The sequence below is a fragment of the Eutrigla gurnardus genome (genome assembly GCF_963514095.1).
Source record: "Eutrigla gurnardus genome assembly, chromosome: 6".
Classification (NCBI taxonomy): Eukaryota; Metazoa; Chordata; class Actinopteri; order Perciformes; family Triglidae; genus Eutrigla; species Eutrigla gurnardus.
In genome coordinates this window covers 22,041,905-22,059,300 of record NC_139920.1, presented here as the reverse complement: position 1 = coordinate 22,059,300, position 17,396 = coordinate 22,041,905, and the positions used below count along the sequence as shown (strand labels likewise).

General features: G+C 40.4%; 2 protein-coding genes across 3 annotated transcripts; one reads left to right on the top strand and one right to left on the bottom strand.

Moving 5' to 3' along the window:
- Positions 1-1,137: 1,137 nt before the first annotated feature.
- Positions 1,138-10,071, bottom strand: il12rb1 (interleukin 12 receptor subunit beta 1). Its single transcript, XM_084011056.1, has 15 exons — positions 9,886-10,071; positions 8,497-8,620; positions 7,497-7,693; positions 6,596-6,732; positions 6,472-6,505; positions 5,849-5,971; positions 5,668-5,744; positions 5,187-5,415; positions 4,253-4,399; positions 4,003-4,101; positions 3,355-3,510; positions 3,066-3,221; positions 2,884-2,953; positions 2,586-2,661; positions 1,138-1,563 (listed from the first exon to the last, which is right to left on the bottom strand). The coding sequence occupies exons 1-15, from the start codon at positions 9,989-9,991 to the stop codon at positions 1,237-1,239; spliced, it is 2,058 nt and encodes a 685-aa protein (XP_083867182.1). The 5' UTR covers positions 9,992-10,071; the 3' UTR covers positions 1,138-1,236.
- A 1,414-nt stretch (positions 10,072-11,485) lies between these two features.
- Positions 11,486-16,549, top strand: klhl26 (kelch-like family member 26). 2 transcript variants are annotated; one of them, XM_084011298.1, is made up of 3 exons: positions 11,486-11,749; positions 13,097-13,279; positions 13,721-16,549. In XM_084011298.1, the coding sequence occupies exons 1-3, from the start codon at positions 11,700-11,702 to the stop codon at positions 15,300-15,302; spliced, it is 1,815 nt and encodes a 604-aa protein (XP_083867424.1). In that variant the 5' UTR covers positions 11,486-11,699; the 3' UTR covers positions 15,303-16,549. The 2 variants fall into 2 exon arrangements, with proteins under 2 accessions (XP_083867424.1, XP_083867425.1); XM_084011299.1 differs by lacking the exon at positions 13,097-13,279.
- The last annotated feature ends 847 nt before the right edge of the window (positions 16,550-17,396 follow it).

Below are 17,396 nucleotides of genomic sequence, written 5' to 3'. Positions count from 1 at the left end.
GATCGACATTTTTTAGTGTGAACAAAGCAGATTGAAAGACCACAGAAGAAGTCTCGTTGGTAATGAGTAATCTAGCGTTTCCCACTTGCATGAGCTATACTTCTTTTAAGGTCACTGTTCTTTTGTGACCACTTCCTGTCACATGTTCACCCCTTTGACAAGTGCAGTTGTGCCGCTCAGTCATCACACACACACCTGCAAACACACATACTGGTTCTTTGTTTTTGCAGTTTTAGGTTTCATTTTGCACTGACTGACCTCTAAAGAAACGCTGATCATTTAACTGCACATTGCTGAGGTTGTAATGTTTATTGTAAAGGAAACCTAACAGTTTTTAAAGGTTGAGGTCCAAAATACATTTTTGCAGTCACAGTGAAATTAACGTAATAATTGGCCAGATAGCGTTTAAATAAAAGAACGTTAAAGAGAAATAATACATTTCAAAAAAGCTAAATGCTATGCTGCAGAAATGGTTCAGGTCATGTGTTCAGGCTCTTTGACTTCAAATCCACTCCAGTGTAATTCTAATGTACTAATTATTGAATTGAGTGTTTCAGTTTAGAATATGTTAAAATTTGCTTAACAAATAGACATTTTGACCCTGATGATGAATGATGGTGCTAGATAAAAGAAGTTCACCAAAGGCAGTATTCATTCTCTGAGTACCGTAAATGTAGAAAATGTAATTCATCAAATAGTTGTGGAGCTATTTCACTCATAATCCAAAAATATCAATCTGAATTAAATGTCAGGGGAGCACCAAAGTCATTAAGGTTCGTCAGCTGAGGACCATGAATATCTGCACAAAACGGTGTGCCAATGCAGATAGTAGATTTAATAAATTCACGTAATTAGTGAAACATTGTGAAGGCAAAAGACTAAAGTCGTCGGAATTCATCATCTCGAGATCATGATCAATAGGTTGTAGCTGCCAGAGGAAGGCCAGAGGAAGGCGGGGTTATAAATTAGGACAGATTTAAGGATGCCCTAACCAGGCTGGTGATAGGAGCTGTTCCAGGAGGTATGATTATCGCTATGCCTTGTATAAATAAAGAAACAAGTGTTGTCCTGGCCCATCTTTCGAACCAGGGTAACAAGTTGTTGAGTGTTTTTGTCTGAACCCAGGATTTGCTAACATATAGGATACGATTTATTGACTTCTTTGAAGAAAAAAAAAGTTACATACATGAACTTTAGAATGAAACATTTGTGCTGTGAGGTCATTAAGTATCCATTTTAAGGCGAGTCCGTCTTCACGTCGAAGACCAAACCATTCCTGTAGATCAGCATGGCGATCTCGTTGTCCACCTGTTCTAGATCCGTGATCTCTCCTTCCGTGGAGCTCCTCAGGGCCTCTTCCCCCGTGGAGCCGGGGGGACACTCGTCGCCGGTTCCTCTCGACACCCTTGAGTCGCCCGAGTCGTGGTTACCGTCCTCGTCCATGCCTTCGTCCCACTCTTCCGTGAGGACGGTGGTCTCCTCCGCGTCCTCAGGGATCGACTTGCTCTCTGGATGCTGGTGCAGCGTCACCTCGTGCAACACCTCCTTTCTCTCCAGACACTCCTGTTGGAGGTCACATTAGCAGAGGATTCAAGATTACAAACTTTATTGCCATATGCACAGAGAACAATGCATGGGGGGATGCTTTTTTCAAATCTTTTAAATCGTAGACTAGAGCTTTAAAGCAAAAACAGAACAGAAGGTAAATGACAAAAAAAAACTTTTTGGACAAAAATCATCTGCCATTCTGTCGACAGCAAATGAAGAATTTCGTTGTACAGAGAAATCTGGTTCTTTACTGTGCATATGATAATAAACTCTTTGAATCCTGAATCAGAGTTCTGCTTTCTGGTTAAATCATCAGTTAAACTGATTCATTCGGGACTTTGCTCTGTTTCATCTACTTCCCTGGGCAAAATTTAAAATCTCCCTTCGTCTGACTTCTTCTTTACTACCTTCTAGGCCACTCAACACCAAAAAATCAAAAGCGCAACAGGTAAGTGGGAGAAGAGTGCAAGGCATTAGCCAACAAAAAAGGTTAAACAAGTTCCAAACCTCTCCCCTGGTACATGTGAACTACAGCCAGAGGCGATTCTAGAGTCTGTTGGGGCCCCAAGCAAAATTTTCAGTGGGGCCCTTCTGACTAAACAATAACAATAATAATCTTCTAAATAATCTGACGCCAACGAAAGATGTATGAAACCAACGTTTTTTATATTCAAAATGTGCATATATAAATGTCAAGAACAATAAAAACAATATAATAACTAACTAAATAACAAGGTGCTTGTCTGCACATTTGGCATCAAATATAAAATACAAATTTAAATAACAGAAATAACTTTAACAAAGCCTTAGTTGAAAATATACATCTACAAAATGTGCAGCGGCGGCGGCGGCGGCGGGCGGGCATCAAATTGATTTTTTAAACATTCATAAAACAGCCCTTGGGCCGAGTCTCGGGGGCCCCCTGGCAACTCGGGGCCCCAAGCAGTTGCCTGCCTTGCCTGTTCACAAACAGCGCCTCTGACTACAGCGTATACATGACAAAAAGGTCGGCTGCAAATGCCTGATAGGTCTCTTACCTGACTCTCCGGTTGATAAGGGATGAAATCTGGGAAAACGGGCATCGGCACAGGAGGGAAGATCTTGTTTTGGATTCTAAGTGTTTAAAAAGAAGCCAATTAGGATGAACGGATTGCATGTGAAACAGAAACGAAAGCCATTCGCACATATAGACTTCACTCTGCACCGATGATCACAAAATTAAACCATCGGAATGATTTGAAAAGGTGCTTTGATCATTAATGAATCCGCTTTCAAAGTCCTTTTGCATACTTTGTTAGGCACATTAATACAATATTCACAGTAAGGATCACCTACCTCTTACAGGTATAGGTGCACATTGTCGTGATGAAGAAAAACAGAACCATGAACCCAAGACTCCACCACACTAATTTCAGGGGAGCAAAAAAATGGAGAAATTTGTTCACAGCCACATAGTAGAAGTGCTGTTTTTGTATTGACTTGAATTTAACAACAACAAAAAAGCTGTTGAATGATACCGCTCATATTCTCCTCTGGGAGTGTGTTGAAAGTTAATATGGCTTCAGGTCCTTCTCCCATTCGGGTCACACCAACCAGGCTGATGTTGTATTTCACTCCCGGGGTCAAGTCCTCCAGACGGTATTGTATCAGTGAGGCCGATATGTTGTGGCACACTGATAAAAAATGAGATGTGGTATTAAAAAAAAATAATTTTAACACTGAAACAGTTTCCTTTTCTCACACGGCCTATCCAAAAGTCGGTGAAGTGTTGTTGTGTGATAAAATATCTGTTTTGGTGCTTTACACCTTTTGGCTCATCCTTTGAGCTGATTTTCATGCTGCAGAGGCTGTAGTGTGTGAGGAAACCTCGCTGGTCCGCGGAGGGAATCGCTCTCCACGTCAAGATAGCCGAAGTGTACGTTTCGTTAAAAGCATTAAGTTCCAGGGGTTCTCTGAGTGGAGCTGAAGGAGAGAACAAGAAAACCTAGGTTATTTCTTTTTTTCCTTCTACAGTGGAGACAAACTATAGTGCTTTGATGCTTTCATTTCTCTGATTTCTGTCTGGACCAAAGCGATGGAGCGACCGACTGTCAATGTATTCTATTATTGGAAAAGTCTTTATAAACTCCCTCCACAATTTAACACATTTAACAGAAACACACATACACAATTGAATTACATTTTTAAAAAGATGGGAAGGTACTACTCATCGAGAAAAATAACAGAGGATGTAATTTCAAAGAGTATATATAACAGCAGTAACAAAATAGATGATTAATTAGTGACATTATTGTGTCAAGGATCCTAAAATGAGAAGACAGGGCATTCTTGAACATGTGTAATGATGATATGGATTGAATATTTGCAGTCAGGTTGTTTTATTTGGAGGACCAACTTAATCGAGTGTCCGATATTTGTACGCCTCGCATTGAAATCTCATTTAAAGACACTTACCTCCCTCTTTTTGATAGAAGAGGCACATTTTAACCGTCTGTGGTTTCCCACCATGGCATATGTGTTCAAAGTAAAGGTATCGAACGTAATCCTTTAAGTCTGTAACAGAAAGAGATTTAACACGTTATCTACAACATGATAGGCCGAGGATTAGCTTTACTGTATTATAATTTGGTGTATTGATTTTGTTTACATCCTGTCTTGTTTTTTTGTTTTTTATCTTTCCCAAAGCACTCATTATACAACTTACTCATTTTTATTTGCTTCCTTTCTTTTTTGCTGTTCCTCGTTGTTAAGGTGATCACATTTCCTGGCCTCGAATCTCCGTCTTGGAGCTCATACAACTCGAGGCAAATTTTCTTTTTTAACTTGTCGTCCAATAATGTTGTCTCACAAACTGCCAGGGCGATAAACAGCCTTTTAAGAATCGATGGCATGAAGGATTATACATATTATGTGACACACGCACACACACATACACATACAGCTGCGTTTTAGGGCCCCTGTAGAAAAAAAAACGTCAGAGAGAGGGGGACAATATTTCAAGGAAAAAAGTCTTGAATTTGCAAGTTTATAAAGTGATGCTAACAATCGGCATTTATGCTAGCTAACTTCCCATGAATGAACGCATTTATTTTTCTAATTATTTCAACACAATGTGTGACAATGCCTCGTTAAGGTCTTAGGGTGATGGCAGTTGATGGTTATTGTTGGTTTTCATTTATATGGGGCCAAATTGTCATCTTATGGGTGTTTAATGATCGGGTTGGTTGGGCTTGGAAGTGTTAGCTTTCACTCGTTGTTATAGCAACGGCCAACATCGGGTGTTAGCAGAACCAAGCAACTTGTATATATCGGCTATATGTACACGTTCCGCATTAGAAATCATTTTCTCGTAGGCTCTCACAAATTTGCTACTTTTTTTTATGTAGACCTACAAGAAAAGTATTTCTCATTTTGAACGTATACATAATATAGCGGATATAAACAAGTTGTTTGGTTCCGCTAACACCGGATGTTTGCCATTGCTATGACAACACGGTAAAAACTACCACTAGCATCGTAAACATATGACTTTATAAACTCGCAAATTTGCAACTTTTTTTCTCAGATTATTGCCTCCCTCTCTCGGCTCTGTTTTTTTGTTTTTTTTCCTACAGTGGCCCTAAAACACTTTGGCCTACTTTTTAAATCTGCAGTAGGGTCGGTGGGTAGTTGTATGATTGCGGGTGGAGAATACCCGGCTTCGTTTCTGGCGATGATGGAGATGTTGACAGCAGATAGCGAGACGTAAGCAGTGTGTCCGCTGGCGTTGATGGGATTTCTGTTTTCCTCACAAGGACATCCGTGAGACGACTGTGTGTCCGTCAGGCTGTACGTCACTCCTCTGACTGCAGCAGCGTGGGGCATCGGCTAAACAGCAGAAAGGCACAAACACAGCAAAGGCAACAGGTGAATGAAGTCCACACAAAGTGGTAGAAAGCACCAGTATGACACGCATTGTTGGTCCCAAAAGAAATTAGAGCACACACGGAGGTTTACATACCAGTTAAACAATTCTCAGAAATTGTCCTTTAGTGTAAAACTTGAATATGTCAAATATTAATATAATCTGACAAGATGACACTATGGATTATGGTGTAGTTTTTCCATCACTGGCCTCACCTTCCATGTTAGCATCACCTTACGAGCGCCATTCAAAAGTGTCGTTGTCACAGTGACTTCGGGTTTCTGTTCAAGATCTGCAGTCAAAACAAAAAAAAAACAATATTGAGCAGGCTATTTAATGGACACTGAGTAATGGTAACTCTAGTTTCAGCCTAAACGATGAAATCTTTGACTTCACCTGCAGGAACCGTGATGACCAGAGACCAGTCGCTCCACAGTGGGTTACGGGCCTGTGTGGACCGATGTCTGATTTGAACCTGGTAAACCGAATCTTTCAACAGGTTCTGAACCAGGGCGTGGTCTGTTTGTATAAAAGATTAAAAAGAAAAAAGAAAAAACAGAGATAGATTTGACATTTAAATTTTTTTAGTTTCCTCCACACAAAAAGCCACCAATGAATTAAACTAATTTAAAAACAATTTTCAAAGTCTGATGGGCCGAGGTGTTATATCAAACCTTTAAAAAGAGAAAAATGAAACTCTATTTGGAATCAATTTAAAGATTTACATTTTCAATAAAAAAGTAAAGTAACTTCCTTGTCTTTTTTATGGTATTTGTTGACAATGAGAAAAATCTACAATAACTCCAGCCCCACACTTTTATTGTTTACATGTGTAGTAATCTCAGAGGTCGCAGAATCAAAAAGTCTAAAAACCTTGGTTGGCAGTGATGTTAATATGATAATTAAAATTTGGGGGCTAAAACATACAAAAACCATTGGTATGATCCATCTCAGAAATAGATCCCCAAGAACAAAAGCCTTAAAAAAATGTCTGAATCATTCACTCAAAAGAGACTCACATGTGAAAGTGTCACTGGTGGTATTTGTTGTTCTCTGTCACAGCAACAAGGACAAAAGATTAAATATGTTAATTTAAATAGAAGCTTCAGATTAATTCAATTTTGGTTACAAAATGTTCCTCACTTTTTCCCACATGGGCTGTTCGTCATGTCGCAACCGGATTTCGGCAAAAGCCGGATGCTCCTCTGCAGCTGTCCAGTTTAAGTTGAGGTCACTTTTTAACCAGGACATTGAAATATTTAGAGGTGCCTCATACTTAACTGTTGAGGGAAAGAATTTCACATGTATTTACTATATAAACATACACTTTTGTACAATGGCGTTTTAGGGCCACTGTAAGAAAAAACAAAATAACGGAGCCAAGAGAGGGGGGCAATATTCTGAGAAAAAGAGTGGCATATTTCCGAGTTTATAAAGTGACAAATTTGCAAGTTTCTAAAGTGGCAAATTAACAACTTTATAAAGTAATATATTTACGATGCTAACAGCCGTCATCTATGCTAGCTAACTTCCCATGAATGTACATTTATTTTTCTAATTAATACATCACAATGTGTGACAACGCCTTGTTAAGGTCCTTAGGATGATGGCAGTTAATGGTTATTGTTGTTTTTTATTTATATGGGCCAAATTGTCATCTTATGGGTGTTTATTGATCGGGGGCGGTTGGGCTTGAGATGCTAGCAGTAGTTTTCACTTGTTTTCACGGCAAACATCCGGTGTTAGCTGAAGTTGTGGAACCAAGCAATTTTTTTTTGATTGGCTATATGTACACGTTCGACATTAGACAACGTTTTGTAGTAGGTCTACATAAAAAAAAATTTTTTTAAAAACTGGCAAATTTGCCACTTAATAAACTCGAAAATGACAACTTTTTTGTCGGAATATTGCCCCCTCTCTCCGCTCCGTTAGGCTATATTTTTTTGACCTACATTGGCCCTAATACGCCCTCATACTTTTGTACTTTATCTCCGTTAATAATCTCTTGTTAACTTGGGTAGAAAGGCGGGAGATCATCCGGTACCTGTGTCCCAGAGTACAACGGACCTCCTGGTCGATATGCAGCTGGAGTTCCCGACGCGAGCTTCCACCCAGATGGGTACAACGCGATACACAATGAAGCACTCCTCGTTGAGCACACTCGTCTGACACGTCTGCTCCACGACGAGCGGCTTATTGCTGAGCAGACACGTCGTCTGGATGCTCCTGAATGTTTTCTTCCTGCAAGTGAATTATGTAGAGCTAGTGTTGAGTCCGCAGCATTGGACCAGAAGGTGTAGGCTATGTTAACCTATTTTATCTTCAAATGTTTCTGAAACCTCTATCTTATCAACGATGATGAATGATCAATACGTTCCTTAAAAACCTGTTGTATATGACCTGATATACAGTATGTATTCCGCCCTCTAGTGGATGATCATTCCACTGCAGGCAGTGTAAGGTTTTTTTTTTATTTGCTAATTTTCAAAAGTTTATGGTACGAATAACATTTATATTGGTACTCTTTTTTTTAAATAAGTGTGTTCTGTATTAAAACAATGCATAATTATTGAACAATTATTTATTGATACTGATACTTCAGGTATATGCGTGCATTGTCATTGACGGGTAATAGCCCTCAACTATGAAAAGACAAAATACATATAAAAGTAAATCAACTCAATGAATTGCATCACCATAAAGAACAGTTAGAATAGTTTGATTGACAAATTATTAAAAGTATGAACAGGATGTTTTTAGATGAGTAAGTAAACAAGTTCCTTTTAAGATTGTTTATTCCAGCTTTAGTCTGACTTTATTCCAATGTTAACAAAATCAACCAGAGAAGAAAAAACATTTTAACCTCTAAAACTCAACAAATAAACACGTTATCTAATTTGTTAAATCTGTATTTTGTTGCCTTCAGATGGAGACAAGCTGAGCTAAATTCAAAAGCAATTCAGTTCTTTGTCACCACGGACAAGTTGTCGGTTGATGTTACAATTTCAAAAATATTGCAGGTCGAGTAACAGACAAATACTCACTCAACATGAAGGTCAAATTTCACGTGGCTCTCGGTTGTGTTCATGTTCCATTCACACATGTAAACGGACTCGTCAGCGTTTCTTTTGAAGCACTCGGGACTGGAAGGAGCCTCGCAAGCTAACCCTATAGGAGTAACATGTTTAACATGATCTCATTTATTAATTTCTGACATTCATAGAAATATTTACTCCAGCAACAAACCCCAAAGAAGAAATGTAAAAAATAAATAAATAATAGATTATCTTGTTTTTAGACGGATTACATGACACAATTTAAGATTAAACAAATTGTTTGGACAGTATTTTAGCTTTTGATTTTTTTAACGTTTTATTATCCTCATTTGTTTTATTGTTAGTTGTAGAATTAATATAGTACAGTTGTAGCTGTAGTAGCAGTAGTACTGTAGTAGTAGCGGTAATTGTTTGCTTTTTTGCTGTGATGAACAATGTTCAGGAGGGGAAAAAGTTAAATCTTCCATTTTGGGCATTTCAATTATTTTTATACAGAACAATTCACGATATAAAGTAGCTCACAGTAATAACAGAATTACATGCCTCTGACCTCTTTACCACCAGGTTGCAAGCCCTTATAATAAAACGTTCAGTGTAAAACTTGTATGCATGAATATGACACATAAAAATATAATTTACATTCAAATGAACACATTTTTCCTTCAGCAACAAAACCCAAAGAAGACATGTAAAAAAAAATGAGTTTCTTGTTTTAAGCCAGATTACATGACACAATTTAAGATGAGACAAATTGTTTTGATTTGTTTCATGTTTTATATCCTCATTAGTTTTATAGTTAGTTGTAGAATGAATACAGTACAGTAGTAGCTGTATGAGTTTTTCACATGAAAATATAATTTAAAGTCAAACCAACACATTTTCCTTCAACACCAAAACACAAAGGAATGTAAAATAAAATAAAAAAGGTTTAAAAAGGCTGAAGCTGCAGTTTTATTTTATGCAGCCTTTTCATATCATCATTTTAAAGTTACCTCTCGGTTATATCCTCCATTGTAACTCTGGGAAGCTTGTTATTTTGACGCTGTGGCCATATTGACTGGAAATCAAATACAACTAAAAACTGAGAAAACAGACTTCCTATTTATGAAATGGGAAAAAAAAACAATATGTGAAATATCAGTTTAGATTATGAAAGTACTTGGATGCGGCTGCACGGAGCAGCGCGGCGCTCTGTAGATACAGTCATGTTAGTGAAAAACCACACGATGCTGATAAGCTAACCGACACCGTGTTTAACTCTCACTGCCAAATAATTGTTACTTTCACATGCCTGACTCGTATTCTTCCCTGTTGTGATGCGATCAGAAAGAAAATCTATCAATCACTTCAATGAAGAAAGGGGAAAGTAGTATTTACCTTTGGTGACCGTTATGAGGAACATCAACACAACAGTGTATTCGTGTAGTGAACTCCAGCATTTCAAAGTTTCCATGAGGTTCAGTGGAACGTCTCGAAGGCCCATTCTTCGGCTTGAAAGAGTCCATAGATTCAACCTGCCTTCATGTAACTCAGCTGTCTTTCTCAGAAATGTCAGAGAAGTTTCAGGTCTCTGCTGGTTTTATTGTTACAGCAAAAACCACAAGTGTCAGGAGGGGGGGTTTGGTTTGACACACCGGCAGACAGACACAACAGCCATTCTGAAAGTGACGACTCTTTGAAGTCATTCTGCTCTTTTTTTTTTTTAATTTTACATTGAATTCATAATCAACAATAAACTGGCGGAAACCGGTTTCTGTCTTGGTCAGCAGAATGTTTGTTTTTTTTACGTTTCTGCATACTTCAGAGGACGGATTCATAAACGAACACCTACTCTTCTTCAGCAGACTGAAACTAAAAGTAAATGTTGACTCTAGAGTGGTGCAGCGTTGACCAGGCCAACACCCCAGAAGTTAGCTGGATCCCTCAACAACAACAACAACTGTTGAATGCAAGAGCTAACGTGATGGTTACACGAACACGAGTAAAGCTTGCATTCATTTAATAAATTACTGTCCCATTGAGTGAAATAGACCATAAAGCAGGGCATGCTTTAGGGGCGGGGCTTCCTTGTGATTGACAGGTCGCAATCAAGCTACCAATGCAGTGAGCTAAGATGACTTCATTACTTAGCTGTAAAGTTGACCTCCAATTATGGAAGTTAGCTTTGTTATGAACTTCACTGCAGAATCCAGATCCAATCCAACCGTTAGCTCCTCCGCAGTCCAAATATGGTCGCTTCTGTTCACTGGCTGCAAAAGAAATCCAAGATGGCGAAGGCCAAAATCCAAAACTCGAAACTTCAAAACCGTAGTCCACAAACCAACGGGTGACGTCACAATGACCACTACGGTCTGTGGCTTGATTTCGTGCATGTGAATGTTTTTTTTTTACTGTAACTGATGATTAAACTTTCCAGCTTGTGTTGTGGTCCTGGAGCCGTAACTGTCCTCCTCTTAGATCCTCATTCTTTTCCCCGTTTCCTGTTTAGACAAAGCTACCAGTTTCACACCGAAATCACTTGCACTTTCGTCTTGAGGAGGTGAATTCTGTACGAGAGGAGCATTGGAGAGGAGCATAATGTAACACAACAAGATGAAGTATTGAAATATGTTTTATGGGAAATCTTTGAGGATGGCACCAGATTGTAGGCTTACACATTAATGTATCATTAATAATGACCCAATAATAATATGGATACAAATAAAACATTCATCATTTAGATTATACAAATGAGTAAATGAGGACCATTATAGTATCTATCTATCTATCTATCTATCTATCTATCTATCTATCTATCTATCTATCTATCTATCTATCTATCTATCTATCTATCTATCTATCTATCTATCTGTCTGTCTGTCTGTCTGTCTGTCTGTCTATCTAGCTAGCTATCTAGCTATCTAGCTATCTAGCTATCTAGCTGTACGTGGTACGGTGGCGACACCCAGTGGACACAAGCTGTCAGTGCAGAGAAAGGACGCGCAGTAAACAGCCGGTAGGAGAGGTCATCTTTCACCACGGTTCACCCACAGGAGGAGACAGGCGGCCGCTCTCCGCCCGCGCCTGATAAACGGGCTGTTTTCCGGAGTGTTTTTTTTTTTTTTAACACCATGAGTAGGCCCGTCGTGGCTGTGACCTTCCAGTAACGTTACCGAACATGCCCCATGCGTGGTGTTGCTCTGTGCTAGAAGATGGCGGAGTCGGATGGCGGGGATATTGCTTCGAAACATTCACAGAGCAGGTGAGTGGAGTGGATTTGGGGCGGGGGGGGGGGGGGGGGGGGGGGGGTATGTTGCGTGGGTCTACGTGTGTGTGTGTGTGACTACAGCTCCCCCCCCCCTCCAGTTCAAGCACACTGGCGCGTCCTGCTTCCCGGCGTTGCTCTGGGGAAACACCGAGGATCTGTCCGGGCCTCCGGGCGTCCAACACTGGGATTAAAGGATGCAACAAATGTCACATTTAGAGAGTAGCCGAATATTTTGTGTTTTGCAACACATTTGTTCACATTTGTTAGGTCTAATTTATTAATGATTGTCTAGTTAATATCATTGTTATGATAAATTAACCTTAACTACGTTGAAGTTAGGCGCAGACCACCAATGTTATTATAACAGACCTGACAGGAAACAGACATGAGAAGGTGAAGAAGGTCTGTTTGCTTGCTTTCATCACTTTAGACTCATTTAGATTATGATCTGTAAGTTTAATAATGAGGCCTATCAACTGATAAGCAAGGCAATTTTATTTGCAGCTTTCAACAACAAGGTAATTCAAAGTGCTTTACATAAAACATTAAAAGCATTGGAAAGAAACGCATATACAAAATAATTATAAAAAATAAAAACAAGCATAGAAAATAATTGTAAAAAATAAAAATAAGCGAATTAAAATAAATAAATAAAAGAATATCAAAGGAATAGAAATTCATTAAAGTGCCACTTTATATTTGGGGCGAATACATATGTAATGAAAAAACTGATTTTTGACACTTTTGTTTTAAGCCATGGGACTAATTAAGGCTTATCTTATCTTATCTTATATCATCTTAAAATAAGCCATCACTTAGTGAAGTTAAGTCCAGAGTTTGTCTGCTTCTTCAAAAACAACAGCCTAATATCTAAAACTTAATTTACTCAATCGACTCAAGTCAGCTTAATTTCCCTTTTTTTATTTAGCTAATAACAGCACATTAAAAAAAACAAACTATGAGTGTTGGATATTCTATTTTTTTTTTTGGTCCATGTACTCGCAAGCCTAAACGCTCTAGTGCTTTTAGTCCATTTTAATTCAATATTTCATGACCTCATTTCTACCCTGGTATTAAAAATTGTGATCTGAATGTTTGTTGGGACTCGAACAATGGGATCATTCCCTTCCATGTTGTGAGTTTTATCATCTGTAATCTGCCTTCTATGTGATTAGATGCATTTTTTAAGGAGGGGGGGCTTATTTTAACAAAGCAGGTTGGCCACTTATTATATTGACACAATTAATAAACTCTCACACCTGGAAAATAAAACGTGATATATATCTATATATATACAGTATATATAAGTGATTGTTGACAAGGCCATTTCTTTCTTTCCAGTATGGCTAACAAGAATAGCACCCTGCGCTGTACGTTCTCAGCCTCAGGCCACAGTGCCACCCTCCTCCGGGGCTTGTCAGTTTTGCGGGCTCAGGGCCAACTACTTGACGTTGTGCTGGCCATCAATGAAGAGCGCTTCCAGGTCCACAGAGCTGTGCTGGCTGCCTGTAGTGATTACTTCAGGTTAGTCTGAATCACGAGATTTCTCACCGTCCCGTTTTTCTTTTTTCATTTTAAATTCGGAAGCACTTAAGCCGATTGCTCTTACCCAGAGCAATTTACACTGAGTGCACTGTTGCAGGGTCACAAGATCGACTTCTATTCAAAGCAATTCAGTTGGTGGGGAGGAATTTAAGGGGGGGGTATTTTAAAATTATAGATTAATAAATTGGATAAATAAACCAATAGATTACGAAATACTTTATTTTTCCACAATTTTTCTCATTTGATAGTAGTTCACCTAAATCTGGTCATGGACACCTAAACAAAACGATAATCCAGAAATAAGAAAATGTTATTTCACATCATACAAGTGCTCTGACTTCAGTCATACAATATTCATGCCTTGCATTAATAACAGATGGATTCTTCATGTAAGCTCACTGACTTCTTCTTGTGTTACAGAGCGATGTTCACCGGAGGCATGAGGGAGACAAACCAAGACACCATCGAGCTGAAGGGTCTGTCGGCCCGCGGCCTGAAACACATCATCGACTTCGCCTACAGCTCGGAGGTCACGTTGGACCTAGACTGCATCCAGGACGTCCTCGGGGCTGCCGTGTTCCTCCAGATGGTCCCGGTGGTGGAGCTCTGTGAGGAGTTCCTCAAGTCGGCGATGAGTGTGGAGACCTGCCTGCACATCGGCCAGATGGCCGCCGCCTTCAGCCTGTCTTCCCTCAAAGAGTCCGTGGACGCCTTCACCTTCCGCCACTTCCTCCAGATCGCCGAGGAGGACGACTTCCTGCACATCCCCGCCGAGCGCCTCGTCTTCTTCCTGCAAAGCAACAAGCTGAAGAACTGCAGCGAAATTGACCTCTTCCACGCCGCTGTCCGGTGGCTCCGGCACGACGAGTCCCGCCGCGCCCGAGCCAGCGGCGTCCTCTGCCATGTGCGCTTCCCACTCATGCGTTCCTCAGAGCTGGTGGACAGCGTGCAGACGGTGGACGTCATGGTGGAGGACGTCATGTGCCGGCAGTATCTCCTCGAGGCCTTCAACTACCAGATCCTTCCCTTCCGGCAGCACGAAATGCGCTCGCCGCGGACGCTCATACGCTCCGACGTCCTGTCCGTCATCGCCTTCGGCGGTACGCCGTACACGGACAACGACCGCACGGTGAGCGCCAAGGTGTACCACCTCCCCGACGCCACCGCCCGCCAGTTCAAGGAACTGACGGAGATGGAGGCCGGCTGCAGCCATGCGTGCGTCGCCGTGCTCGACAACTTTGTGTACGTCGTGGGCGGGCAGCACCTGCAGTACCGCAGCGGCGAGGGTGCCGTGGACAGCTGCTTCCGCTACGACCCGCACCTGAGCCGCTGGCTGCGCATCCAACCACTGCAGGAGGCACGCATCCAATTTCAGCTCAACGTGCTGCGTGGTCGGCTGTACGCCACCGGCGGGCGCAACCGATCCGGCAGCCTGTCGTCCGTGGAGTGTTACTGCCCGAAGAAGAACGAGTGGACTAACGTGGAGCCGCTGAAACGCCGGATCTGGGGTCACGCAGGGACTTCCTGCGGAGAGCGGCTCTACGTCTCCGGGGGTTACGGCGTCTCGCTGGAGGACAAGAAAACCCTCCACTGCTACGACCCGGCGTCGGACCAGTGGGACTTCAGGGCGCCGATGAATGAACCCAGAGTGTTGCACGCTATGATCGGCTCCGGGGATCGGGTTTACGCTCTGGGGGGCCGCATGGACCACGTGGACCGCTGTTTCGACGTGCTCGCGGTCGAGTACTACGTCCCGGAGAGCGACCAGTGGACCACCGTCAGCCCCATGAGGGCGGGGCAGTCTGAGGCCGGCTGCTGCTTACTGGACGGAAAGATCTACATCGTCGGTGGTTACAACTGGCACCTGAACAACGTCACGAGCATCGTGCAGGTGTACAACACGGAGAAGGACGAGTGGGAGAGGGACTTGCACTTCCCAGAATCCTTTGCGGGCATTGCTTGTACACCGATTATTATTCCACAAAGCACGACTCAACGCTAAACTGTGTGTGCGTGTGTGTGTGTGTGTGTGCGCGCGCGTGTCTTGTTTTGGCTTTTAATCAACAGACAAACCTTCATTAATAGAGGAAATGTTGATCTTAATATTGACTTTGATGATACAAGTACAAGCGTTTCTATGACAATTTGAAAGAAGGCGGGAGCCTTTAGGAAGTTAATGTTGAGAGCAATTTCCTGTTTGAATTATTTAATTAATCGATCGGTTATATTATTACTGATTGAACTGTGTAGATATAAGCATTACATACATTTATAACACTTCTAATCTAAAAATAATCATAATTCAGGTTGTAAAAGTGTTTCTAGTTTAACCAAATCAAGGGCTGAAGTTACAGGCGAAAAACAAATTGCGTCGTCGTTGAATGAAAGTTAAATTTGCGAAAGGTATTAATGGACTACCTTCATTTTTAGAAATGTTAAAGCACATTTTCATTGTACAATTCGGGAATGTTTTATTTGTCTGCCTCCATTTATGTTCATGTAATATTTTGATTGTTATCATTTTATTATTCAAAACAACTGAAAATCACAATGCACAGTAACGATTGCACAAATTGAAACACGAGTAGTGTTTGTGTTTTTAACTTGAAAATTGCATATTCCACGTGGGTGGTAATGTTTGTTTTATTTATTGCTATTGTCCTTGTGTGTGTGTGTGTGTGTGTGTGTGTGTTTCTGAGCTGAACCCCCCCCCCCCCCGATTTCACTAATCGTTCAACACACACCGGTCTGGACCTCTTAAGGCAGCTACATAAATAAGTGTGTGTCAGTCGTAATGTCTGTGTGTGTGTGTGCTGCTCTTTATGTAAAACAAGTGCTTACATCACACACATGCTTTGGTCTCTTGACTTACACAATAAGGGGGTGATACTACGTATTAATGCTGAAAAAGCTACTTTAAACTATCCATTTGTTTGATACAGGCTCATGTTTTTCATTTTGACTGCATTGCTGCACTTTTAAAAAGCATATTTTTATCAGACGTCTGATTCTTGCTGCTGAAGTTCTTGCTTTTCCTTTTTTTAAATGCGATCATTTACATGATGAGTTTAAACACCTGTTTCTCCCGTTGCCTTAGTGTGTATTCGTCTAGTTTTACATGTACCAGTAAAAGCACACATGCTGTTGTTGGAAGTGCAATATAAAAGGAAACTGCTGTTGTCAAAGGGGAATGTAGACATGTTTTTGTGAATCTATTATGGACATCCTTTATTAAAGGTGCATCATGTTTTAAACGATAACCTACAGGTAAACTTTGTCTTTTTCTCACTTTGATGTTGTAGCATGATGTAATTCCACAAGTCATACTGAAGCATACTATGAAAGGTGGACTTGTCTGTTTCCACGGATACATAAAGGGAAAAACCTTTTTCTTTAGATCTGCAACCAACAAATTATCTTATTAACAGTGATTAAAACACAGAAAATACTAATTATAAGCATCTACCAGATTATTCAAACATGCCTTTTTTTTGTTCTTCTACATTTGAACAGAAATAGCGAAGCTTGGGCCGTGGTCTGGCTTTCTGTTAACCTCAGTTCAGACAAACAACATTTTTTCATTCCACCTTTTTGTTGATGGTTTAAGTCTTAATTCATTAACCTTTTGGATATCAATATACAGTACACTACTGCTTTAAATGCAAATGTTTTTCCTTTATATTTCCACACCGTTATGGTGTGGGGGGGTTGTGGTTATATAGTATGTGGTTTAACCACTACGACAGGCTCTGGGCTCTGTTATTGTTTATTACTAGTTTAACTCCCTTAAATATATGTCCTTGAGGAATTTGATCAGTGCATCCCAGATGCAAATATAACTAAGTACTTCCTCTGGTGGAAATGTAAGAGGAAAAATAGATGACATCTCTCAGCCCTTTTCCTCCCTCCCTTGATGAATATAGGACCACGTTTTTTTTTAGTTTTTTTTTTACATACTGTATTTGTTAATTTCACATAAACAGCAGATCAGACTCCACACAAAATTGACTTTTGACAATACGTTAAGAAAAAAGAATAATGAATAAGGGGGCAAAAAAAGACATACATATACAGTATATATATATTTTAGAGTTAG